At 39.5% G+C, this 25538-nt stretch overlaps 2 protein-coding genes across 2 annotated transcripts in view; both read left to right on the forward strand.

Moving 5' to 3' along the window:
• The first annotated feature begins 1477 nt into the window (after positions 1-1477).
• On the forward strand, positions 1478-7964 carry LOC126699475 (cytochrome P450 89A2-like). The gene is made up of 3 exons (XM_050397315.1): positions 1478-3009; position 3718; positions 7565-7964. The coding sequence occupies exons 1-3, from the start codon at positions 1585-1587 to the stop codon at positions 7690-7692; spliced, it is 1554 nt and encodes a 517-aa protein (XP_050253272.1). The 5' UTR covers positions 1478-1584; the 3' UTR covers positions 7693-7964.
• Positions 7965-9691: 1727 nt separating this feature from the next.
• Positions 9692-25538, forward strand: part of LOC126699472 (cytochrome P450 89A2-like) — a 93820-nt gene continuing 77973 nt past the window's right edge. The window contains exon 1 of the mRNA XM_050397311.1: positions 9692-11588. Within this exon, the coding sequence (XP_050253268.1) occupies positions 10107-11588 (1482 nt within the window). The 5' untranslated portion in view covers positions 9692-10106. The remainder of the gene's footprint in view (positions 11589-25538) is intronic.

Raw genomic sequence — 25538 nt, forward strand, 5'->3', positions numbered from 1 at the left:
CCCGTAGTCTATTTTTAATCAACTCTACTTTACTTCCCTCCACTCCCCTTTCTTCCCCATCCAAATGGTCCATAAGACATTTATCCTACCAATCACATTTTATTATCAAATATTTAAACTTTTTATAACAAAATTGACATTCCTTTAATATTTTTTTTTTCATTCAACAATGGGCTGTGCTTTTTTCATTGTTTCACACTGTGTAATGACCCACTTTTTCAGTTTATAAAAAACGCTATTAGAGCATCAACATTAGAGAATTCTATCCTATTCTATTTTACCATCTCAAAAAACCATTTTATTACTTATACCATATTATTTTACAATACGTCCTACATCCCAAAATTTTATTTTACAATACAATACATTAAAATAATATTTTTACGTAATAAAATAATATATCCAAAACCCAAATAAACCCCAGAAACTTCACGGCAACCCCAGAAACCTTAGCCCCGAAACCCTTGGCCACCACCATCACCACGACAACCCCCCACCTTCACCACCATGAACCCACATGACCCATAATAAAAACCCCACTCCCTTCCACCACCACCACCACCCCACGGCAACCCCAGAAACCTCAGCCCCGAAACCCATGTCCACCACCATCACCACGACAACCCCCCACCTTCACCACCATGAACCCATATATGACCCATAATAAAAACCCACCCCTTTCCACCACCACCACGGCAACCCCCAACTCCACCACCATGAACCCACAAAAAAAAATCCATCCCAAAATCAAATGAAACCAATAGCAAATTCCAAATCCAAAAGATGACCCACAAAAAAAAATCAAGTCAAAATTTACATAAACCCAGCTACAAACTGATCTCGTCGCTGCAAACCACACCAGAAACCCATGAACACGCCGCTGCAAACCACCATACCACGCCGCTGCATACCCATGAACCCAGAAAACGTACCCAAAAATCGCCACCATACCATGCCGATCTAACTTCCTAGTCTCACCTCCACACCAGACCCATGACCCATGCCAGAAAAGCCCACCGTGAGAGAGAGACGTCGTTGTGGAGAGAGGAATGAGAAGAGAAACAAAGTGAGAGAGAGTCAGAAAATGGAAAATAAACAAATATTATAAGTTTTAGAATTGTGCTACAGTACAATTCTAAATATTTTTATAATACTCCCTTTTGACATTTTTTGATGCAGTGGTTATTTGATGCATTTATGCTAAAATATTCTTAGATATGGCATTAGCATGTTCTGATGACATGCTAATGCTCTTACACAATCTGGTAGAAAGAGATTTTTCCATAACAAGCTTGCGCGTAATTCACGTTTTCAGTTTATTTAAATAAATAATTAAATTAAAAAAAATAAAAAACAGATTTTGAGTTTTTCTTTTTCTCCTTCAATAATTGTCCTCCCTTTCTATCTTTTTCTCTCTCAAAAAAGATAATTGTCCTCACTGGCTACTTTTTAAGTACCTCAACAATCAAATTTACTTGCTCGTCTTTTGTCCTCGTCTCTTTTCAGAAAAGGTTATCCCTTTATATTTATTAGCTCCTTTTAACACTTGCCCACACAAAAAAGCCCCACACACACTTACCAAACATGGAGACATGGTTCATCATTGTTATCTCTCTCTGCATCTCAGCATTTCTCAAATCTCTCCTCAACCTCACCACCAACAACAAAGTCTCTGAAAACAATAAGCTCCCTCCTGGACCCTACACCATTCCCATCATTGGCAACATCCTATGGCTCCGCAAACCCTTCTCTGAATTCGAACACATCATCCGCAAACTCCATGCCAAGTACGGACCCATCATCACCATTTACATACGCTTTCGCCCGGCTATCTTCGTTGCCGATCGCTCTTTCGCTCACAAAGCTCTCGTCCAAAACGGTGCCGTTTTTGCTGACCGCCCAACTCCTCTACCAACAAACGCGGTCATATCTAGCAACCAACACAATATCAGCTCTGCTTATTACGGTCCCAAATGGCGACTCTTTCGTCGCAATCTCAGTTCGGAGATTCTCCACCCTTCACGCGTGAAATCCTACTCCCACGCGCGCAAGTGGGTTTTGGATATCCTCCTCAGCCGCCTTGATTCTCAGTCTAAGTCTGGTAAACAGATTGTTGTTAAAGAAGATTTCAAATACTCCATGTTTTGTTTGTTGGTGCTTATGTGTTTCGGAGACAAACTCGGAGAAACCCAGATTAAGAAAATCGAAGAGGTTCAGCGTTGCTTGCTTTTGAGCTTTGTTCGGTTTAGAATACTCAATTTTTGGCCCAGTATTGGAAGGATCGTATTTCGTAAGCGTTGGGAAGAGTTGTTTCAACTTCGGAGAAACCAGGAATCTGTGTTAAGGCCTTTGATAGAAGCGAGGAGGAAAGTGAGGCTAGAAAGACAGAGCAAAGTGAAAGAAGACAAAAATAATGATGGTGATGATGAGTTTGTTGTGTCGTATGTGGATACGTTGTTGGACTTAGAGTTGCCAGAGGAAAAGAGGAAGCTTTCTGAGGAGGAAATGGTTAGTTTGTGCTCGGAGTTTCTCAACGGAGGTACAGATACTACATCCACAGCATTGGAATGGATTATGGCGAATATGGTAAAATACCCACAAATCCAAGAGAGGCTTTTAGTGGAGATTAAAGGGGTTGTTGGTGATGGAGAAAAGGAAGTGAAAGAAGAGGATTTGAACAAGATGCCTTATTTGAAAGCAGTGGTTTTGGAGGGTTTAAGGAGACACCCACCTTCGCATTTTGTATTGCCACATAGAGTGACAGAGGATGTGGTTTTGGATGGGTATTTGGTACCAAAGAATGCTACTTTGAATTTCATGGTGGCAGAAATGGGGTGGGACTCGAGGGTTTGGGAAGATCCTATGGAGTTTAAGCCTGAGAGATTCTTGAGTGGTGATGATGGTGTGTTTGATATAACTGGAAGCAGAGAGATTAAGATGATGCCATTTGGTGCGGGGAGGAGGATTTGTCCTGCTTCTGGTTTGGCAATACTGCATTTGGAGTATTTCGTGGCTGTTAGAAATACTGGAAGAATGTATTGTCTTTCATAATAAGAGAATATACATCAGAGCCTTATATAGGAGGCGTAAGTGTGCGGTACAAGTAAAGTGTAGTACAAGTACAAGTGTGCTATACAAGAAAGGTAATTGGGCCTAAAGCCCATAATATAATATAATATACATTAACAGCCCCCCTCAAACTCAAGGTGGATGTGAGACCAACTTGAGGTTGTCAACCAAATCACGAGTGCGTCCCTTAGGAAGTGACTTGGTGAAGATATCTGCAAGTTGATCTTTGGAGGAGACGGAGAAAAGTTTAAGAGCACCATGGACAAGATGATAACGGATAAAATGACAATCAATCTCGATGTGTTTAGTCCGTTCATGAAAGACATCATTATGAGCAATATGAATGGCACTCTGGTTGTCACAATAGAGGGGAGTAGCAGAGGAGGTGGACACACCCAAATCCTTAAGGAGCCATCGTAACCAAAGGAGCTCAGATGTGGTATCAGCAAGAGCACGATACTCTGCTTCAGTACTGGAGCGGGCCACAAAAGTTAGTTTCTTACTTCGCCAAGAAATCAAAGAAGAACCAAGTAGAAAACAGTAACCTGTAGTAGACCTGCGATCAGTAGGATCTCCTGCCCAATCAGCATCAGAGAATGCACGGAGTACAAGAGGAGACTGAGCTGAGTAGAAAAGGCCATGAAAGAGGGTGCCCTTCAAGTATCGAAGAATGCGCAGAACAGCAGCATAGTGAGTTGATCGTGGAGCAGACAGATACTGGCTCACCTGATGAACAGCATAGGAGATGTCTGGACGAGTAACTGTGAGATAAACTAGGCTGCCAACCAATCGTCTGTAAAGAGAAGGATTAGACAATGGTTTCCCCCCTGAGGGAGTCAGATGCGCATTAAGCTCAACTGGAGTGTCAACAGTCTTACTATCAGTGAGTCCAGCTCGAGACAAGAGTTCAGAAGCATATTTAGCTTGAGTAAGATAAAGTCCATCAGTAGAATGAGTGATTTCAAGACCCAAGAAGTAGCTGAGATGTCCAAGATCTTTCATCTCAAATTGCTGACTGAGAAAATTCTTGAGTTCTTGAATGCCACTGAGGTCATCACCAGTTATGATCATATCATCCACATACAGGAGAAGTAAAATAGTGCCTTTGTCAGTGCGACGAAGAAATAAGGCAGAATCATAATGACTGGCCATGTAACCCAAATGAGAGATGGTGGAGCTGAATTTGGCAAACCAAGCTCGTGGAGCTTGTTTAAGGCCATAAAGTGCACGTCGAAGGTAACAAACCTTATTTGAGTCAACAGAGAGACCAGGAGGAGGTTGCATATAAACTTCTTCATGTAAATCCCCATTAAGGAATGCATTTTTGACATCCATCTGAAAAAGATCCCATTTACGGGCAGCAGCAACAGCTAAGAGGGCACGGACAGATGAGATACGAGCAACCGGAGCAAAGGTCTCTTCATAATCAATCCCATACTCCTGTGTAAAACCTTTTGCAACAAGACGAGCTTTGTAGCGCTCAATGGACCCATCAGAGCGAGTCTTAATCTTGTAGATCCACTTACAACCAACCACAGATTTCCCGGGAGGGAGTGTCACCAAATCCCAAGTATGGTTTTTAGATAATGCATCAAGTTCCTCTTTCATTGCAATCTGCCATAAAGGGTCAGTGGAAGCCTCACGATAGGTGTGAGGCTCATGTAATGTAGCAAGAGCAGTGTAACAATGATAGTCAAGTAAATGTGTAGGAATAGATCTTACTCGAGTTGAGTGACGAGGTGGAATGTCTTGTGCAAGATCTTCAGGCGGAGCAGGAGCAGGGGACCCAAGCTCAGGGTTGGGGTTGGGTAGTTCGTCTTCAACCTGTTCATCTTCCACCTGTTCATTAAAGGGTGAACTAGGAAAGGGATCAGTGATATCTGGTGGTTGGACAGAGAAGTCTACAAGAGAATCAGGAGCAACTACAGGAGGATCAGGAGCAGCTACAGAAGGAATATGTGCCTCATCTGGAAAAAGATCTAAAACAGAGGAGGAAGATAGGGAGGCACGAAAGTGAGAGAGCTCGACAAAGAGGCGATGTTCCCAAAAGACAACATTGCGGGAAACACGAAGACGATGAGAGACAGGGTCATAACACCGATACCCCTTTTGAGTTTCGCCATAGCCAAGAAAACAACAAAGCCTTGACCGAGGCTCAAGTTTGTTATGCTCATGTGGCTGAAGAAGAACGAAACAAGCAGAACCAAAGGAGCGAAGGTGGTGATAGTCTGGAGATGACCCAAAAAGGCGCTCATATGGAGTTTGATTTTGGATAACCGGACTCGGAATGCGATTAATAGTATGAACAGCATGAAGAGCAGCTTCGCCCCAAAAAGGAGCAGGAACTTTGGCAGAGAGAAGAAGAGCACGAACAGTGTCAAGAATATGACGAAGTTTCCGTTCGGCTCTACCATTTTGCTGAGAGGTACCTGGACAAGTTAGTTGATGAACAGTGCCATAGGAATGCAAAACAGCTTGGAAAGCATATTGAGTATATTCAAGAGCATTATCAGATCGAAAAATTTTGATGCGTTTGGAAAATTGAGTTTCAACCATTTTTGCAAAATTAGAATATACTTGCAATAATTCAGAACGATGTTTCATATTAAAAATCCAGCTATAGCGAGAGTAATCATCAACAAAGACAACAAAATATCGAGACCCACCAATACTAGAGACAGAAGAAGGGCCCCAAACATCAGAATGAATAAGGTCAAAGATATCAGTGGATATTGATTCACTAGTATTGAAGGGCAAAGCTGGTTGTTTTCCTAATTGGCACGAAACACAATCAAAATTTTTTGTAGACACTGAACCTAACAAACCTCTAGAAGCTAATTGTTGTACCCGAGAGGAGGATGCATGACCAAGTCGAGCATGCCAAAGTGCAAGGGAAGGAATTGAAGAAGCTGTAGCAGCTGCAGCAACAGAAACAGGAGCAACAAGTGGAAGACGAAGGTTGTCGACGGGAAACATACGCCCAACTCTGGGACCAGTCCCAAGCTCCTGTCCCGTCCTCGGATCCTGCACAATACACCCAGAATAATCAAAGATAATGCGATAACCCAACTCAGCTAATTGTCCAACAGAAAATAAATTATAAGAAAGGTCAGGAATATTAAAGACTCCAGGAACCGAGAGATTGGAGGTCATAACGGAACCTATATTATGACCAGACATTGTGGAACCATTTGTTGTGCGAATATTAAGAGGGTGCGGTGCAGGTTTAAGCTCAGAAAATAAGGACGAGTGAGGTGTCATGTGATTGCAACAAGCAGAATCCATAAGCCAAGAGGTAGGAGACATACCAGATAAAGCTGAGAGAGAAGAGGAATAAGATGCATTACCAACCGTACGAATGACATTGGCGATGATATTTATAAGGTCATCTCTGGAAATGGTGAAAGTGGATCCAGAAGACTGAGACTTTGCAGAGACGGGAGCCATAGGTTGGACACTCTCAGTGTTAGCAACAGTAGCAGCAGAAATGGAAATAGCTGATTTGTTGCGTTGATAACAAGTCTCAATATTATGGCCAAAACGTTTGCAAAAATTGCAAAAACGTTTGTTGGATTGTCGGCGACGATTGTTACAAGAGGTAGAAGACTTGTCCTTATTCTTCATTTTGAAGCAAAATATGCAAAAATGGAGTGCAAAAATGAAATCTACGCGAAAAACTGGGCAAGGAGAACCTGGACTGAAAAAGGTCAACCCTGGAAAAGTCAACGGTCAACGGTCAACGGCCAGTCAAAGTCAACGGTCAACCTGAAGTCAACGGTCAAATCCAGATTCAGAAGGTGACGTCAGCGGATGACGCAAGCAGTGACGTCAGCAAGCTGTTAGGGCTGACGTCAGCGATGACGTCAGCGAGGCTGTTGAGGCGCGTGGAGGCGCGTGACCGCGCGTGGAGGCGCGTGACGGCGCGTGGAGGCGCGTGACCGCGAGCTGGTGGCGCGTGGTGGCGCGTGTGGCGCGTGATCGGCGGCACAGCAACTTTGAACGGCGCGTGGGGGCGCGTGCAGTCTCCGATGGCGACGAGGCTTCCACGAGTGTGTAGATCGGCGCTGGACGATCTCAGTGGTACCTTCAAAATCGAAATCGGAGCAATAATTGCAGCAGAGCAGTGGTCTGTGCAGTGTGAAACTCCTTAACGACACCGGCTGCAGGTCCGGAACCCAAGGACGACGGCTGGATGACGTCGGAAGTTCAACGGCGAGAGGCTGCAGCGGCAGTGTGATGGCGGAAGCGTTGTTAAAAAGAAAGCCACACTAATGAAGACAAGACTGCTAAGAAAAGGTCAGAGCAGTGGCTCTGATACCATGTTAGAAATACTGGAAGAATGTATTGTCTTTCATAATAAGAGAATATACATCAGAGCCTTATATAGGAGGCGTAAGTGTGCGGTACAAGTAAAGTGTAGTACAAGTACAAGTGTGCTATACAAGAAAGGTAATTGGGCCTAAAGCCCATAATATAATATAATATACATTAACAGTGGCCAATTTGGTTTGGAGTTTTGAGTGGAAAGCTGTTGATGGTGATGAGGTTGATTTGTCAGAGAAGCAGCAGTTCACTATGGTGATGAAGAAACCTCTCAAGGCCCACTTATCTCCAAGGCTTTAAATGGTTAGCTCTATGACTATGAAAGTTTTTTTTTGTTTTTTGTTTTGTTTTTAATACTACGACTATGATAATGTTATTTGAAATAAAGTCTACAGCTGTATTTAATATATATATATATATATATATTTTTTTTTTTTTTTTTTTTTGATAACATGTATTTACAAAAATGTTTCTATGGCGTTTTATATATGTAGTAGTTTGGTAACTAGTGCATCAAACGAAATGGTTGAAATGCAGAAATGGTAATGTATTTATTTATTATTTTGGTGTTATTATTGAGGGGAAATCGTTGTTAGTCATATGAAGCTCTTCATTTGATGAGCGGGATATGTCTAAGTTGAGTCATCTTTTTTAATTGGCTAAAAGTGAAGTGAGTTTGTTGCTTGAACTGGTGGACCAGTGCCGATGGTGCCTTTGTTTGATGAGTTAAGTGAGTAATTATTAGGGCATCTCTAATAGGAGAGCTAAACACAAAATGCTCTCTACTTTAGAGAGTAAATCCATAAAATAGGTTATTGTTCATTCTCCAATGGACTCTTTATGTTCGGAAATTTTTTTTTGCTCGTGAACAGTAGCTCATCAAGTTTGATGGGTTACTGTTCATTCTTCAAATGTTTTTTTTTTTTTCTTTCTATTATAATAATAAGGTATTGAATAAAAAAAAGTTAGAAGATGTGTAATTGTTAAAAAAAAGAATAAATAATGAATGAAGAAATAATATTTAAACGGGATAAAGAATTTGTTGGAAAGTAGGATTGAAAAAGTAGGTAATTAAAAAGTAAAAGTCATTGTTCATTCTCCAAACAGTACAAAAATTTTCCTAATCTGCTGGAGATACTCTTAAGAGTTGAAGCTTTGATACATCTCTAAATAAAATAAAATAAAAGTATGGCTAGACAATGTACATGCTACATGAGTTCACCATGGTGATGAAGTATCATCTGCCTTTGAAGGCCCCAAGGTTTTGAATTGTTAATGTCCATTTTTTGGTGTAGTTGAAGACTACACCTTCAAATTTGAATAGATATACTTTTTGATTTTGAAATTTGTGTATGGTCTGTGATTTTGAAAGGGAAAATCATAAATCTGAAATCTGTGTATGTGATTTTTGTGTTTATGTTTGTGTTTGCATTTGTAATTTTGGGTAGGAAAATCATAAATTGAAATTTGTGTTTCAGATTTTGGGCTGGGCTGGGCTGGGCATGACGAGATGGACCCATGAGGGCTCGACGGGGCAGGTTTGGGGTATAAAAAGCTCATTTATTAAACGGGTTGGGTTAGAATCACAATAGTGGGCCTACGGGTTAGGTTTGGGTATAGAAAAACCTAGGCCAAAATGGGTAACTAAGCATAATTTTTCAACTATATAGTTAGTAGTTCTAGTTTCCAAACTATATTATTTATTAGCATTTCGAGTCTTTGAGACTTGATTTTGGCCTATAAATCAAGTCTTAAAGACTCGATTTCCATGGTCTAATCACGGCTAATGTGGCATTTTTTTCCACGTGGTGACCACCTAAAAATTGAGTCTTTAAGGCTCGATTTATAAACCAAAAAAATTAAAAAAAAATTTGAAGTCTCATGTACCAGCCGAAATACCCAAAAACAAATTTCAGAACAAATCCCAGAAACACAACAATCTCAATCTTAGAGACTCAGATTAAAGGGAGAGAGAGAGAGCTCACCTCACCAGCGCGGCGGCCTGGGTTGCGTGCGGCAGCTTGGGGTCGCGAGGCCTGGGTTGCGCGTGGCCTGGGTTCTCCTCTGGATTCTTCTCTGATGTGGGTACTTCTCTAATGAGTTCTTGGTGTGGCTTGGGTTCTTCTCTGATGAGTTCTTCTTTGATGGGTCGCGTGCAGCTTGAGTTTTTTTTTTTTTTTTCTCCTCTGGGTTCTTCTTTAATGTTCTAGTTTTTATAAGGGTTATAAATCAAGTCTTAGAGACTCGATTTTCATACAGTCCATGTGGAAAAAATGTCACATCAGACATAATTAGGCCATGGAAATCGAGTCTTTGAGACTCGATTTGTAGGCCAAAATCGAGTCTCATAGACTTAAAATGCTAATAAATAATATAGTTTGAAAACTAGAACTACTAACTATATAGTTAAAAAATTATGCTTGCTTACCCATTTTGGCCAAAAAACCTACTCCGAACTTGATCCGCTATCATTTCTAACCAAGCTTGTGTATAATTTACACGTTTTCAGTTAAAAAAAAAAAAAAGATTTTTAGTTTTTCTCCTTCAATAATTGTCCTCCCTTTCTATCTTTTTCTCTCTCAAAAAAGATAATTGTCCTCGCTGGCTACTTATAGTACCTAGTATCCAACGATCAAATTTACTTGCCCCCCTATTTATTAGTTCCTTTAGACACTTACCCACGCTAAAAAGCCCCCCACACACACTTATCAAACATGGAGACCTGGTTCATCATCGTTGTCTCTCTCTGCATCTCAGCCCTTCTCAAATCTCTCCTCAACCTCACCACCAACAACAAAGTCTCTGAAAACAATAAGCTCCCTCCTGGACCCTACATCATTCCCATCATTGGCAACTTCCTATGGCTCCGCAAACCCTTCTCTGAACTCGAACACATCATCCGCAAACTCCATGCCAAGTACGGACCCATCATCACCATTTACATAGGCTTTCGCCCGGCTATCTTCGTTGCCGACCGCTCTTTCGCTCACAAGGCTCTCGTCCAAAACGGTGCCGTTTTTGCTGACCGCCCAACTCCTCTACCAACAAACGCGGTCATATCTAGCAACCAACACAATATCAGCTCTGCTTATTACGGTCCCAAATGGCGACTCTTTCGTCGCAATCTCAGTTCGGAGATTCTCCACCCTTCACGCGTGAAATCCTACTCCCACGCGCGCAAGTGGGTTTTGGATATCCTCCTCAGCCGCCTTGATTCTCAGTCTAAATCCGGTAAACAGATTGTTGTTAAAGAAGATTTCCAATACTCCATGTTTTGTTTGTTGGTGCTTATGTGTTTCGGAGACAAACTCGGAGAAACCCAGATTAAGAAAATCGAAGAGGTTCAGCGTCGCTTGCTTTTGAGCTTTGGTCGGTTTAGAATACTCAATTTTTGGCCCAGTATTGGAAGGATTGTATTTCGTAAGCGTTGGGAAGAGTTGTTTCAAATTCGGAGAAACCAGGATGCTGTGTTAAGGCCTTTGATAGAAGCGAGGAGGAAAGTGAGTCTAGAAAGACAGAGCAAAGTGAAAGAAGACAAAAATAATGATGGTGATGATGAGTTTGTTGTGTCGTATGTGGATACGTTGTTGGACTTGGAGTTGCCAGAGGAAAAGAGGAAGCTCTCTGAGGATGAAATGGTTAGTTTGTGCTCGGAGTTTCTCAACGCGGGTACAGATACTACGTCCACAGCATTGGAGTGGATTATGGCGAATTTGGTGAAATACCCACAAATCCAAGAGAAGCTTTTTGTGGAGATTAAAGGGGTTGTTGGTGATGGAAAAAAGGAAGTGAAAGAAGAGGATTTGAACAAGATGCCTTATTTGAAAGCAGTGGTTTTGGAGGGTTTAAGGAGACACCCACCAGCCCATTTCGTGGTGCCACATGCAGTGACTGAGGATGTGGTTTTGGATGGGTATTTGGTACCAAAGAATGCTACTTTGAATTTCATGGTGGCAGAAATGGGGTGGGACTCGAGGGTTTGGGAAGATCCTATGGAGTTTAAGCCTGAGAGATTCTTGAGTGGTGATGATGGAGGAGAAGCGTTTGATATAACTGGAAGCAGAGAGATTAAGATGATGCCATTTGGTGCGGGGAGGAGGATCTGTCCTGCTTCTGGTTTGGCAATACTTCATTTGGAGTATTTTGTGGCCAATTTGGTTTGGAATTTTGAGTGGAAAGCTGTTGATGGTGATGAGGTTGATTTGTCAGAGAAGCAGCAGTTCACTATGGTGATGAAGAATCCTCTCAAGGCCCACTTATCTCCACGGCTTTAAATGGTTAGCTTAGCTATATGACTATGAGAGTTTTTTTTTTTTTTTTAATACTATGACTATGATAGTGTTATTTGAAATAAAGTCTACAGCTGTATTTAATAATTTTTTTTTTTTTTTTTTTGATAACATGTATTTACAAAAATGTTTCTATTGCATTTTATATATGTACTAGTTTGGTAACTAGTCCATCAAACGAAGTGGTTGAAATGCAGAAATGGTAATGTATTTATTTATTATTTTGGTGTTACTATTGAGGGGAAATCGTTGTTACTTGTTAGTCCTATGAAGCTCTTCATTTGATGAGCGGGATATGTCTAAGTTAAGTCATCTTTTTTAATTGGCTAAAAGTGAAGTGAGTTTGTTGCTTAAATTGGTGGACCGGTGCAAGTGGGGCCTTTGTTTGATGACGAAGTAAAGTGAATAATTATTAAGAGTTGAAGCTTTGAAACACCTCTAAATAAAATAAAATAAAAGTATGGCTAGACATTGTATATGCTGCATGAGTTCTTTTTCTTTTTTTTTGGTAGAACTTGCTGCATGAGTTCACCATAGCGATGAAGTATCCTTTGCCTTTGAAGGCCCCAAGGATTTGAATTGTTAAGTCCATTTTTTGGTGTAGCTGAAGACTACACCTTCAATTGATAGTCTATATTCCATAATGCATGAAGACTGTTGTTGACTTCGAAATAAAGTCTATAGCAATATCTAATAAATGGATACCTATGCAATTATCTTTTTGTTTTTGTGTTTGTTGAATTTTTTTTTTTAATAATTTTTTTATAATGTCTTTGATGTGTGCATCAACTGCTGGGTAAGAAAAAAATTATTTTGCTTAAAATTTTGTAAAGGACCATATTGTTTGTTTTGGGTATAATTGGTTGATTGGGCTTAATTTTTTTTTAACTTCACTATTGATAATTTTTTTGGGTTTATATGTATTTTGTTTTAGATTTTAAATATATAAATTTTTTGGTTGTCTTTAAAAGGAGAAAAATGCTAGAGCTACAAGGTATTTTTTTTTTTACAAATTGTTGATGTGGTAAATGATTATTGAAAAGTAATAAAGTGGTGTTAATGGTCGATATAATAGTACTCTTAAAAGAATCAATAATATTTTTAAGAGGGACAAAGTGTAATTTTATAAAACAAATTTGATAAAAGAAATACCTATGTATATATTACTACTTACTATTATTTTTATAATAAAAAATTAAGTAAATTGCAAAGTACACATTTTGAAGTTTTGATTGCTTAAATTTTACGTCTTAAAATTTGAGAAATTAGATTTTACACCATAAAATTTTATTTTATTAATAAAATCCAACCATTAGTTAGTGACTCACTTATGTGACGGTTAAATGACAAGCTGGTGTACTGACATGTTTTATTTTATTTTATTTTATTTTTTTTGTGCAAAATTAGCCCTACAAAAGGACAACGTTCCAAAGAAAGCACAACAGCTCAAGCACTAGCAGCTTCCAAAACCGTTTTGCCCAAACTCAAAACACAAAACACAAATCCTCTTACAACACTGAACTCATTCCCAAAATGCCTAACCCACACCTGCTGAGCCGCAAATTTATCCCTTAGCTGCATCGTTGACGGCTCTAGATCAGGTCCAAGGCGTCGGTGATGCCCATGATGAGTTTCTCAAACACCCTCAACTCTCTCAATACATGATTTAAAAAAGACATGCCAATCTGGGTTCTGCAAATCAGAATCTTTAGAGCTTATCTGCTTGTCCCACGAATTCAACTAGCCCCATGAGGAAATAAGGCATTTCACACATTCCTAATTTGATAAATAAAAATGAGAAATTGCACAGCCCAGTTGTGTGTGTGTATATATATATAATTGGATATGGGTTTGTATTCGTAATTAAATGCATGCCTTGCCGTGTTTGTTTAAGAGATGATGGACTTCAGAGGCTTTATTGGGGATGGTTTGAGCGATGGCTTTGCCGTTGATAATATTGGCCTTGTGATCTGACATCTTTGTCCAACTAATTAGACAAAGATCTGTGTTTGATTTGGGAATTGAGTTGAGTTTTGGTGTAATGGGGTTGTAAGACAATTGTGTTTTGTGCTTTCTTTGAAACGTTGTTGTTTTGAGGGCTGATTTGGGCCGAACCAAAAAAAAATACATATTAGCACACCAGCATATCACTTAATAGCCACATAAGCGAGTCACTAATGGAGAGTTATGTTTAGCTAACAGAACAAAACTTCAGGGTGTAAAATTCAATTTCTTAAATTTTATAATGTAAAATCCAAAAACTCCAGACTTCAAGGGTGCACTTTATTATTTATCCTATAAATTTGAGTCAAAGACTGCCTCCACACGTGTAAATGTACATCATAATCAAACAATGAAAATATTATACTCATCATAACCAAAAGCATCAACTAGCACACAATTTTGTCACAATCTTTTTCATAATTTGTTAAAGTCGACAGCATCGACTCCATTAATTTTTTTCCAAAATTAAAAACTTAAATTAAACAATATTTAATATAAAAAATTTAATATATCGAGATTATAAATAGAAAACACACATGCAAATACATGAAATTTACAATATATGTAAGGTTGAATTTATTCAACCATCTAATTGGCTTTATTCCGTGCCAAATTTGCTTGTATTTCAGCATTTAGTAACCCTGTATTTAGGTGGGTTTGATGTAAGGGTAGTGAGTGAGATAGAGTGAAGTTTGCTCAAGAGTGTGCAAGAAAACAGAGACTCGCGGCTGCAAGCCGCTAGACGCAGCACACGTGCCAAGCATGCCGGAAGGTGAACAGTCATGCTAGCTGGAGCACTACAGGACAAAACAGGACAACTGGCCATACGGTTATCTCGCGACTGGATCTCGCGACTTAGTCAAGCCGCGAGTTCAAGCCGCGAGCCACCCCTGTTTTGTAAATCCTGACGTTTCACATTTCTCTCCCACTCCAGTATAAATACTCCTTTTACCCACAAATGTAAGAGAGCTTCCAGAGAGATTTTTGAGAGAGAAACCCTAAAGAAAAACAAGATTGATTCACCAACAATCTATACATTAGAGTCTCTTCAAATTCCTCAACTCTCTTCCTCTCCATTGTCAAATCCTTGAGAGGCATTTTACCAAACCTTGTTCTCACCATCTTCATCTCTGTGAGAGGGCAGTTTGGATTTCTGGGAAGCAGTTAGGAAGGAACCAATCTTCATTGGTTGATGCTACGGTCTAGTAGCGGAATTCGGGAAGCTAGAAAAAAAAAAGGTTCGGCACAACCTCGTTGGAGCAAGAAGCTTGGAGGGCTTAGGTGCACTGGGTAGATTAGACTTGGAGGGTCTATTGCTGTCCATGTATCCCAATTATATTTTCTAGTGGATTGTTTACCGCTTGGAGGGCGGCGGAGAGGTTTTACGCCGAGGGCTTCGGTTTCCTCTTCGATAACACATCGCGTGTTGTCCTTGTGTTTGCATCTTCCTTCCTCTTTATCTTTACCTTTTTATTAACTGCTGTGGGTTGTGTTTCTAATTTGGCATAGATAGTTTTTCCAATTCCATATATTAGCTTATGTTAAGTTTCCGCACACTTGTTGTTTGACATAATGCTTGAATTGGTTAAGTTATAATTTGGGGGTCTAAACGTTCAAGGGTGTTTATACACATATTTGAACTTTCAATATATTTCAACAAGTTTTTATATCTAAAAATCATTGTATGATTGTTTCATTATCAATGCTATCAGCTATATCACTTTCAACGTACAGAGCCAAGAAATCATTTATCCACTAATCGTCCATTTGATTACCAACATCCTACCTTCGTAGGTAGGATGTTGGTTTTCCATTCACTTGGCACAAACACTATCCTAATTTTACTATATGGGAAAGATTAGACCGAGCAATTGCTACTAATGAGTGGTTCTCAATGTTTGCAGGTACAAAAGTGCACCACTTAGATGTCACATCTTCAGATCAGAAAGCATTATAGATTTCACCGGAGCATATGTATTGCAATTTAAAAAAAAACCCTTCCGCTTTGAACAAATGTGGATGGCTGAAAAGGGTTGTAGTGACACTGTAGAGGCTGTGTGGAGTGTAAACTCCAATGAGCCATGGGATACCTGTGTGCTAAGGAAGCTTGAGTCATGTGGGGCGGCTATGTCTAAATGGAGTAAAAAATCCTTTGGTAGTGTTAAGAAACAATTGGAATCTGCCCGTAAGTGATTGAAAGTAGCAGAGCAACATGCTATCCAGTCTGGGGACTCAAGCCGTATGAGGTTGTTGGAGGATGAAGTCAATCAACTCCTTGATAAAGAAGCCAAAATGTGGAGGCAGCGGTCCAAAGTTGCGTGGCTCCGTGATGGGGATCGTAATACTTGATTTTTCCATTACAAAGCTTTTCAGCTCCGTAGGCGAAACTATATTACTAGGTTACATGATGCTAATGGTGGATGGTGCTTAAGCCAAGATCAAGTTAATGCCACCATTGCAGACTTCTACCAAAATCTCTTTACCTTGGGTAGCCCTAGCAATTTTGAGGAGGTCATTGAGAATATTCCACAAGTTGTAACCGATGAGATGAATGATATGCTGGTGGTCGAATTCAACATTGAGGAAGTGGAGGTCGCTCTGAAGCAGATGGCACCCCTAAAAGCCTTCGGTCTGAATGGTATGCCTCCTCTCTTTTACCAAAGTTACTGGTCTTTACTCGGGTTTGATGTGTTAACCATTTTTTACACTATCTCAATTCAGGTTCTCTTCCTCAATCCCTTTTCCATTCTTTTATTACATTGATTTCTAAGGTAAAGGATCCCACATATGTCTCTAAGTTTAGACCTATTAGCTTGAGCAATGTTTTGTACTGTATTTTTGCTAAAGTTCTAACCAATCATTTGCAAGCTATTATGCCTAATATTATTTCAGAGCATTAAAGTGCATTCATGTCTAATAGATTGATTTCAGATAATATCTTGGTGGCATTTGAGACTTTACATTATATGCAGAATCACAATAAAGGGAAATCTGGCTTTATGGCCTTGAAATTTGATATAAGTAAGGCATACGAAAAGGTGGAGTGGGAGTACATGGAGAAAGTGATGACAAAGATGGGTTTCCATCCTAGATGGATACAATTAATAATGATGTGTATCATTATAGCCTCTTACTCGGTTCTAATTAATGGGGAGCCCTATGGGCATATCACTCCAACACGTGGTTTGCGCCAGGGAGATCCATTGTCCCCTAATTTTTTCCTTATGTGTACTGAAGGTCTCCATGGTTTAATTAGTCAGGCAGCCCACAACGGTGACATTCAAGGTGTATCTCTTTGCCAGAATGGAACTAGAATCACTCACCTCTTTTTTGCCGATGACAGCCTAATTTTCTATAGAGCTAGAGAAGAGGAATGTCAAAGCTTGCTTGAGGTGTTGGCCAAGTATGAGAGAGCTTCTAGGCAGCAAATCAACTGTAATAAGACCACTATCTTCTTCAGTAAATCCACCTCTACAAATACTCAAACAGCAATTCAAAACTTGTTGGGTGTTAATGTTGTTCAGCAATACAAGAAATATCTTGGACTTCCTTCATTAGTTGGCCAAAATAAAAAGGAAAGTTTCAGCTACATCAAGTAGCAAGTATGGAAGAGGATTCAAGGGTGTGAGGGTAAGTTATTGAGTCAGGCGGGCCAAGAAATACTAATTAAGGTGGTGGCACAATCTCTCCTAACTTATACCATGGCATGCTTTAAACTTCCTGCCTCACTTTGCCATGAACTTGAGAGCATGATTTATAGATTTTTTTTAGGGGCAAAGGGGTGATAATAGGAAGATTCACTGGGTGAAGTGGTCGGAACTTTGTAAACCCAAGACATAGGGTGGTATGGGGTTTAAAGATTTGTCTATATTCAATGATGCACTCTTGGCCAAACAAACTTGGCGCTTGCTGCATGACAAGTCATCCTTATTCTACCGTGTTTTCAAAGCAAAATTCTTCCCTAATACCTCAGTTATGGAGGCAAAAATTCCAGCCAACTCCTCATATGCTTGGAAGGGTATTATGAAGGGTAGGAATGTGATCAAACGGGGAGCGAAATGGAGGATTGGGTCGGGCAGGTCTGTCCAAATTTGGGGGTGAGAATTGGTTGCCCAAATCATGTAATCCCAAGGTTTTATCATCACGGATTGAAGGGAGGGGAGTGTGTATGGTTTGTGACTTGATTGACTCGGACCTTAAGGAGTGGAAGACAGATGTCATTAATAGTTTGTTCTTTGACTTTGAAGCAGCCCTTATAAAAAATATACCTCTCTGCAGATCAATAAAAGATGACGTCCTAATTTGGCCCTTTAACCCTGATGGGATCTATATTGTCAAGTCTAGCTATAGGTACTTACATGAGCAACAGCAGCACGACCTGTGTAGGCCTTCAGATAGTTCGGTGCTCAAGCCACTATGGAAGAAAATTTGGGGGCTTCAAGTCCCAAATAAAGTTAAGCATCTGGCTTGGAAGGCTTGTAAGGATTCATTGCCAACCAAGACCAATCTGATCCGTAGAAAGGTCATTATTGAGGGCTGCTGTGATGCTTGCAAAATGCATCAAGAAGATGTAGTTCATGCCTTGTTCCTCTACCCAGCCTTGCAATCTGTTTGGAGATCTTGGGTTTAATGGAACCACAACACACTTCAGGCATGCTCCTTTTTCATTGACATTTTTGAGCTTATTTTTGCAGGTAATAGGGAGCTCGACCTTTTTGCTACTGTGCTGTGGACATTATGGAATAGGAGGAATAACTTGAGCAGGTGGTTGATTTTGCTCAAGACTGAATCCTGGAGAGAATTTCTTGCAGTGTTGGTGTTCAACAATCCTAACACCATCAGCTAGCAGCTTGGAAGGCACTGGATCAACATGCCTATAAAGTCAACTTCGACGGAGCGACTTTTGCAGAGGATGGACTTGTTGGCTTGGGAGTAGTGATCCGTAACGACTAAGGACTGATCATGGCCTCACTTACTCAGCAAATACCTCTGCCTGTTTCATTTATAGAGGTAGAAGTCTTGGCAGCACGAAGAGCATTGGAGCTTACACTTGAACTTGGTTTCAACAACATCACTCTTGAAAGGGACTCTGAAGTATTGATTAAATCTTTAGCGACAAGTTGCAACTCTCTGGCTCATTATGGTCATTTAACTGCAGATATTCATATTCTTATGTCTCAGTTTTCATCGCTTAGTTTATCTTATGTTAGGAGGCATTGTAATAGATTGGCACATGCCTTAGCTCGACGAGCATCCTCTACCCCTGATATGTCTATCTGGATGGAAGAAATACCACCAGACCATAACTCTGTATACATGGCTGATTTGAATGCCTAAGCTAATAAGATTTTGCTGTCTTGATTCTGGAAAAAAAAAAAAAAAAAAAAAAAAAAAAAGGGTAACAACATGGCTATCAAGATTAGTGACAGGGGTTAGGCAATTAAATTGATGAACATAAGATTCTACTTTCCAATTAGGAAAAAAATGTAATTATAATTAATAATATATGTTTAAAAAATCAAACAAAAGTATTTCTTAGACATAAATTACTTATAAAATACAATAATTATTATGCACCAAATTATAAAATACATGAAAAAAAAAATTCAAACAATTTCAAAAATTTTAATATATAAATAATAATAATAAATGAAAAAAACAATAGACCCATTTGGTTGTTTCCCAATGTTACCCTATTTTCATCCCCCAATACAAATTTTGGATTATTTTACTTCATAGCCTTAATAAGATATAAGAGGGGTTAATAGTTAAAACTATTAAACAAAAAAAAAAGAAAAAAGAAGAAAGATAAATTTGAGTAGCTCTAGATCAGTTTGGTTATGGTGAAAACAGGGGAGATGGAAATGGGAGAGAGAAAATATGAGAGAAAGGGGACTCTTGGGTTGTTTGGTTGGAATGGAAATTGAAAAGATTTTGGTTAGGCCCAAGAGCTTTCTCCTGATTTGGAGACAAATTCGGTTAATTTTGCTAATATCATCTCATTTACTTTTTTTTTGTCCCAAAGCTGTAACGTTCTAACATGTATCTCTCTTTGATTTTATCTTCTTTTTTTTTTTCCTTTCTTTGATGGTTTGCTCTCTCTCTCTCTCTCTCTCTCTCTCTCTCTCTCTCTCTCTCTCATACTATTTTTTTCTTGATGTCATTTACTCTTTTTTTTTTTTTCTTTGTTAGCTTGTTTAGTATCAATCTATGTATTATTTTGGGAAAAATGCCCATACACCCCCCCCCCCCAAAAACTTTGAAGTAGTGGTTAAAACAATCCATAAACTTTTATTTTGGCCAATTTACTCCTTCAACTTTATACACCTGCCAAATAAGTACTTCAGTTAGTTTGGTGTTAAAAAACAAATAGGAAATATCAAAAAAAAAAAAAGGGGGAAACTCATGTGAGAGGCAACTAACATTACCAAGGGTGAATCAGTTTAGTTGAGAGGGAGAGAGAAAGCTTGGATGAAAGAGAGATGAACCAGAAGTCTAGAATTGTCGCAGCAACCTTCTCTCTGGAGCCGAAGTCTTCTCTCTGCTAGTATGCTTTTTTTTTGGGGGGTAAAATACGATTTTGGTCCTTAAACTTTGTCAAATATTTGTTTTTCGTTTCTAAACTTTAAAAAGTTATTTTTTCATCCCTAAAATTTGTAAAGATTTTTTTCATTAGTTTAGAGACAAAAATAAGGATGACAAATGAACTTTTTTCAACAATTTAGGGATGAAAAACAAACTTTTGGTAAAATTTAAGGACATAAATAAAACATTTTCAATAGTTTAAGGACAAAAGATGGACTTGTTAATAGTATAGGGACGAAATATGAACTTCTTAAAGTTTAAGGATGAAAACCAAACTTTTGATAAGGTTTAGGGATCAAAATAGTATTTTACCCTTTTTTTTTTTTTTTTTTCTACTCTGTGTTTTTCCAATCCTCCATCTACAAGTTTTTGTTGCAATGTTTTGGTTTGGTTTAATTTTCGAGCTTACCCTTACACTTACCCAAGTGTTTCAAGGCTTGTGATAGATTGGGTTGAGTTAATTGTCATAAAATTTCCATTCTTTCAAAATCGGTTTTGAGTAGCTATACAATTGTTTGATGAAATGCCTAAGAGAGATATGGGCAGTGTTTTTGGTTTTTTGGTATGGGTTTTGGTTGTTTGGTAGGATTTTATATGGATTTGCAATTGTACGGCACCGCGGTCCCAAGACCCAGACGGGCCCTGGGCTCAGGCCCAATGGCATGGCCCCATCGCCCTAAGCTCTGCTTGAAACTACCTTAAAAAAATACGAGTTTTGGGCCTCGGCCCCTGAACTATGCTCGGCACAAACTTCTCGAACAATCAGGGAAACCTTGTCTGGGCGTACCATAGGATGCTCGGGGAACATCACTACCGAGCATATTCACCTGAGTTGGAACCAAGTTCCAAGGCCATAATCGTTGCATTCCACTCTCACCTAAACATCCACTTATGACAGATAATATTGGACCTTCAATTGCACTAACAATGGCAGTAATCATGATCTCCCCACTAACTTAAAGCTATAAATAGAAGAAGTTGGGGAAGAAGAAGGGGTTCAGAAAAAAGGGAGAAAAAACAGTCGTTTAGGAAGGGAGGAGGAACATTACTTTGAGTCTCTGTGCCTAGAACGACCTAAAGTAGGAAATCCTAAAGCCCACTTTATAAATAAATTGTGAGCCCAAGTGAGGTTGAGCCTAACAGTCTCATTTCTGGCGCCCACAGCAATTTCTTGACAAAAATTTCTAGGGTTAGGTTTATGTGGTTTCATGGCATATTTATCTAATTTTGAAAAAAGTGAGACGAACTTGATGCTGGCAAATTTTTAATTAATGGGTTTTGTCAATTTGTAAGTAAAAATTTTTGTTTTTGAATTGGTGGAGCTATTGTGAAGGACATGATCACGATAGTATTTGTTTTAATCTGTGGGGTTTTTATTGATTTCATTAATTTTTTTTGGAAGTTTGTTATTGCTTTGTAGTGGCCTAATTTGGTTTATGTCTAGAAACTCAGTTTCCATGATTTCCACTATGAATAATTTGTATCATTTTTTGTTTTCTATTCAGAGAATGATTAAATTGTCTAATTGATAGCTGTTAGAGATATCTTGTATATTCATGCATGAATATATGCTTGATTGCTAAAGTGTTCCAACACCTAATGGAAATCTTCAATGCAAAAACCTTCAAATGCTTTGCCATTTGAGTTCTTCCTGATCATGTCCTTCACAAACCCTTTGAGCGTGGTATTACTAGGAACTATGATTCTCATTGGATTTGCTTATGTAGGCATTGCCCAACATATGGGAACCAGATTTAACCCAGCTAGCCAAGCTTTTTCTGTTGTTTTCTTAACACCACTATTCTTTGCATGTGGCAAATGTCTAATTCATTGTATTTCTTTCCATCCACTTTCACAAACTTGAATTTTTGAAGTTTGTGATAGGATTTGTTCTTTGAAACGTATTTCTTCACTTAAGATGATTCTATTAGGCCAAATTTTGAAATCTCTAGAGCTATTGGTAGGATTGTGGTACCTTTAATAGTATGTGGTTACTTAATCAAGCTTTAGTTTTACAATCAACTATTATGGTTTTCCTTTTTTGAGTCATACGGTGCAAATACTAGGTTTAAGGTCTTCATTTGTTTCATTTTGGTTTCACTTATTTGTATTTGGTTTCTAAGTTGTGCATAGTCTAATAATTTTGTTTTTTGGTTTTTTTTTTTTTTTTTTTTTTTTTTTTTTTTTTGTTGTTTTGGTTGTGTAGGATCATAATGTATGTAACTACTCTGAGTGGCATGCCATTGAATTCACACCAAGGAGCGAAAGTGTTATTAATGGACTATTCAACACTATTGATGCCCACTTTGGCAAGGAGGCCCAAAAATAGGAACAAGCCCAACAATATGGGAGGGAATAAAGAAGAAGAATTAGAAAATTGAGAAGAAAACCATTTAAGCCCGAATGGCAAGAATAATGGTCCTTAGGCTTGTAAAATAGCAAAAGGGCCTCGAAGAAAGAAAACGGGCCCAAAGAAAGAAGTAGTAAACCCATTGGGCATTATGGGAAATGGAAAGCAAGTAAAAATGGGCCAAAGGAGCCCAAAGGAAGAAACTAAGCACATGGGGTTGGTTGAAAAGCCTATAAACCCCGAAAGTAAAGGATATGGTAATTTGGTCTGGAGAAGCCCAAAAGACTTAGCAAAAGCCCATGAGAATGAAGGATTGGAATGGGCTGGGGATGCCCAAAAGAATAAAATGGGCCAAGGAAGCCCCCAAAGCGATGGAATCGGCCAAGGAAGCCCCAAAGTAATGAAATGGGCCAAGAAAACCCAAAACAACGTCAGTACAAGCCCAACGATAGTACTGAGCTACTGGAACTAAGTAGAAGGAAAATGTACAGCAGGCTCAAAAGAGGCCTAGCAAGCACAAATCAAATAATAGCATGGTAGAAATAACAAGGCGGCATGGCAAGAGTGCCAACCGACCTACAAAGAGGGTAAGGGTTGGATTGAAGAAGGAAAGGCTCATGCCTAATCAAGACCCAGCCTAGGGAGGAAGCAAGATATAAAGAATGAAAGCCCAGTGACTCATCCATGCCACAAGAGGCCAAGAATGAGTGGCAGAATGTGCAACAAAGGCCAAACAAGCCCCCAGGTCATGGCAAATGCATGAACATTAAACAAGCCATGGACACACATGGAAGTGGAGCACGCACAAGGCTCAGGCACCACCCACTTCTACCTAGCCAATACAGGAGAGATGGGCCATGGGTCAGAGGTAAAAGAGGGCATGGTTTGGCGGTAGGGAGAAGGGGAAAGCCTATTTTGGGGTTCCCGCTTAAGCTCTTTTGGGGGAAATGTCCTGCTGGGATGACATACCACCCAGAAGATGGAAAAATGAGCTGGAATCACTAGGTGCATGCTATAAGGGTTAGTAAGAGAGAATGCCCACCCTTATTCGGATGGGAATGCCACGGTGAGTAAGAAAACAAAATAAAACTCTTTGTCTAGGAATGGGATGTGGCACGGCCAACACAGGTAAGTGGTGATAGCTGGGCAACTAACAAACCAGTGGGTGGTTTAGGAAGGACACTTATACCAGGACAAAAGCAGTTAAGGGGTAAAACAGTAAAAACCCATCATGATAGGTAGTATAAAAAGGGCCTTAACTATGCACGGTAGGGAGAAAGAAAAAGAAAAAAAAGAAAGATAGGAGGGAAAATAGGAAACTTAGAAAGGAAAAATGAATCAGAAAGGAAAAACAAAGAGTAAGCAAGAGTGTGATAGTGGGCATGTACCAATAGGCTATTCCCTTTTCTCCCTCTAAAAGCCTGCTCTCTAGTGAGGGTTAAGGAATTCAAGGATAAGGCATAGGCCCATTCTCTCAAAGTGGGCAATTTCTGTGGCAGGATTTCCCTGTGAGATTTCCCACATTGAAGAGTGGCTCCCTTCCTGGACTTGACTCCGTTGAGAAATCAAGCATGACAAACTAACCATCTTTCCTTTTATTTTATTGATCAAGCATTAATATCATTTCCTTTTCTTTTTATCTTTATTATTAACTCATTTTTGCCGTATTTATATCACTACATTATTTCCTCCTTTACTAAGATCATGATTTAGCTTTTCCGTTTTCTAGTTGTAAGGTGGTGGGCCTTGTTTGTAATGTTGGGCTGCTTCCTACTACACTAGGCCCAAGTTTTCTGGATAAGGGAATTAGGACCAGTCCAACTGGAACCCACCTTGGTCTGACTTGTGTATAAACTACACCAAGTTTGCCAGGCTTTGCTTACATGCCCATGGCAAGCAAAGCCGCTATAAAGAAGTTATGGTTGGCAGATATAATACGGATAACACAAGAAAATACAATCACTACTTTTAGCCACAATAAATAAAAGTGAGCAACAAAAGGCTCTCCGTACACAGAATAAGCTAAGTGAAGGATAAATAGAGTTAGCAAAATCAAAGTGTTAGTCTGCCATGCCAAGTAATACACAGGATTGAAACCAAGACAAGAAAACCGTTCCCAACACGAGTAATCTCAGAGAAGAAATTAATTGCTTTGAGAGAATAGGCCTAAATGGTCTATGTCGAAATACAGATCTTTTGCCTTTTATAGAGAGCAAGGCTATTAAGGGAGAGAGCAGATCAACCTATTGGTGCATGCCTGTCGTTCTAAACTCTCTTTTTTTTTTTCTCTCGTTACTTCTTACTTTTCTTTTCTTTTGTTTTACTTCCTTTCCTTCTCAATGCTTACTTCTGGTTATGGTTTTTTCTAGAAATTCCTTTTATTGTGATTTTTCTAAATCCCCCCTCCATAGTGCATAGCAAGGGGTCCTTTATATAGAGCCCGTTGTGACTGGTATTTACAATTTTAGCCCTCAACTGCCTTTGTCTGATGTGGGTGTCCTTGCCAACCACTTACTGGTCATCAGTTGTTCAGCCACCACCACTTACCTGTGCTGGCTGTGCCGCTCCCTTCTGCCAAACAAAGAAGGCTATTTTATTTGTTTCCTTGCCGTGGCTTTTCTACCCGTTATAGTGTGTGTGCTTTCTCTCTCTCTATCCCTCATGGCATACACCTAGTGGTTCCAACTCATTCTAGCTTTTTTTGGGTGGTATGTCATCCCAACGGGACATTTTCCCTAAAAGAGCCTAAGTAAGAACCCTAGAATAGGTTTTTTCCCTCTCCTCACCGCCAGACCATGCCCTTTCTTACCTCTAACCCATGACCCACCACTTCCTATATCGGTTGGATACAGGCTGGTGGTGCTTGGGTCTCGCATGTGCTTCACCTTCTTCACTTACTGCTCATGCATTTGCCGTGA

Source organism: Quercus robur, chromosome 9, assembly GCF_932294415.1.
Source record: "Quercus robur chromosome 9, dhQueRobu3.1, whole genome shotgun sequence".
In the NCBI taxonomy this organism is placed as follows: Eukaryota; Viridiplantae; Streptophyta; class Magnoliopsida; order Fagales; family Fagaceae; genus Quercus; species Quercus robur.

Excerpts from the sequence above, each read along its gene's own strand:
- LOC126699475 (XM_050397315.1), top strand. The coding sequence starts at position 1,585 with ATGGAGACATGGTTCATCATTGTTATCTCTCTCTGCATCTCAGCATTT.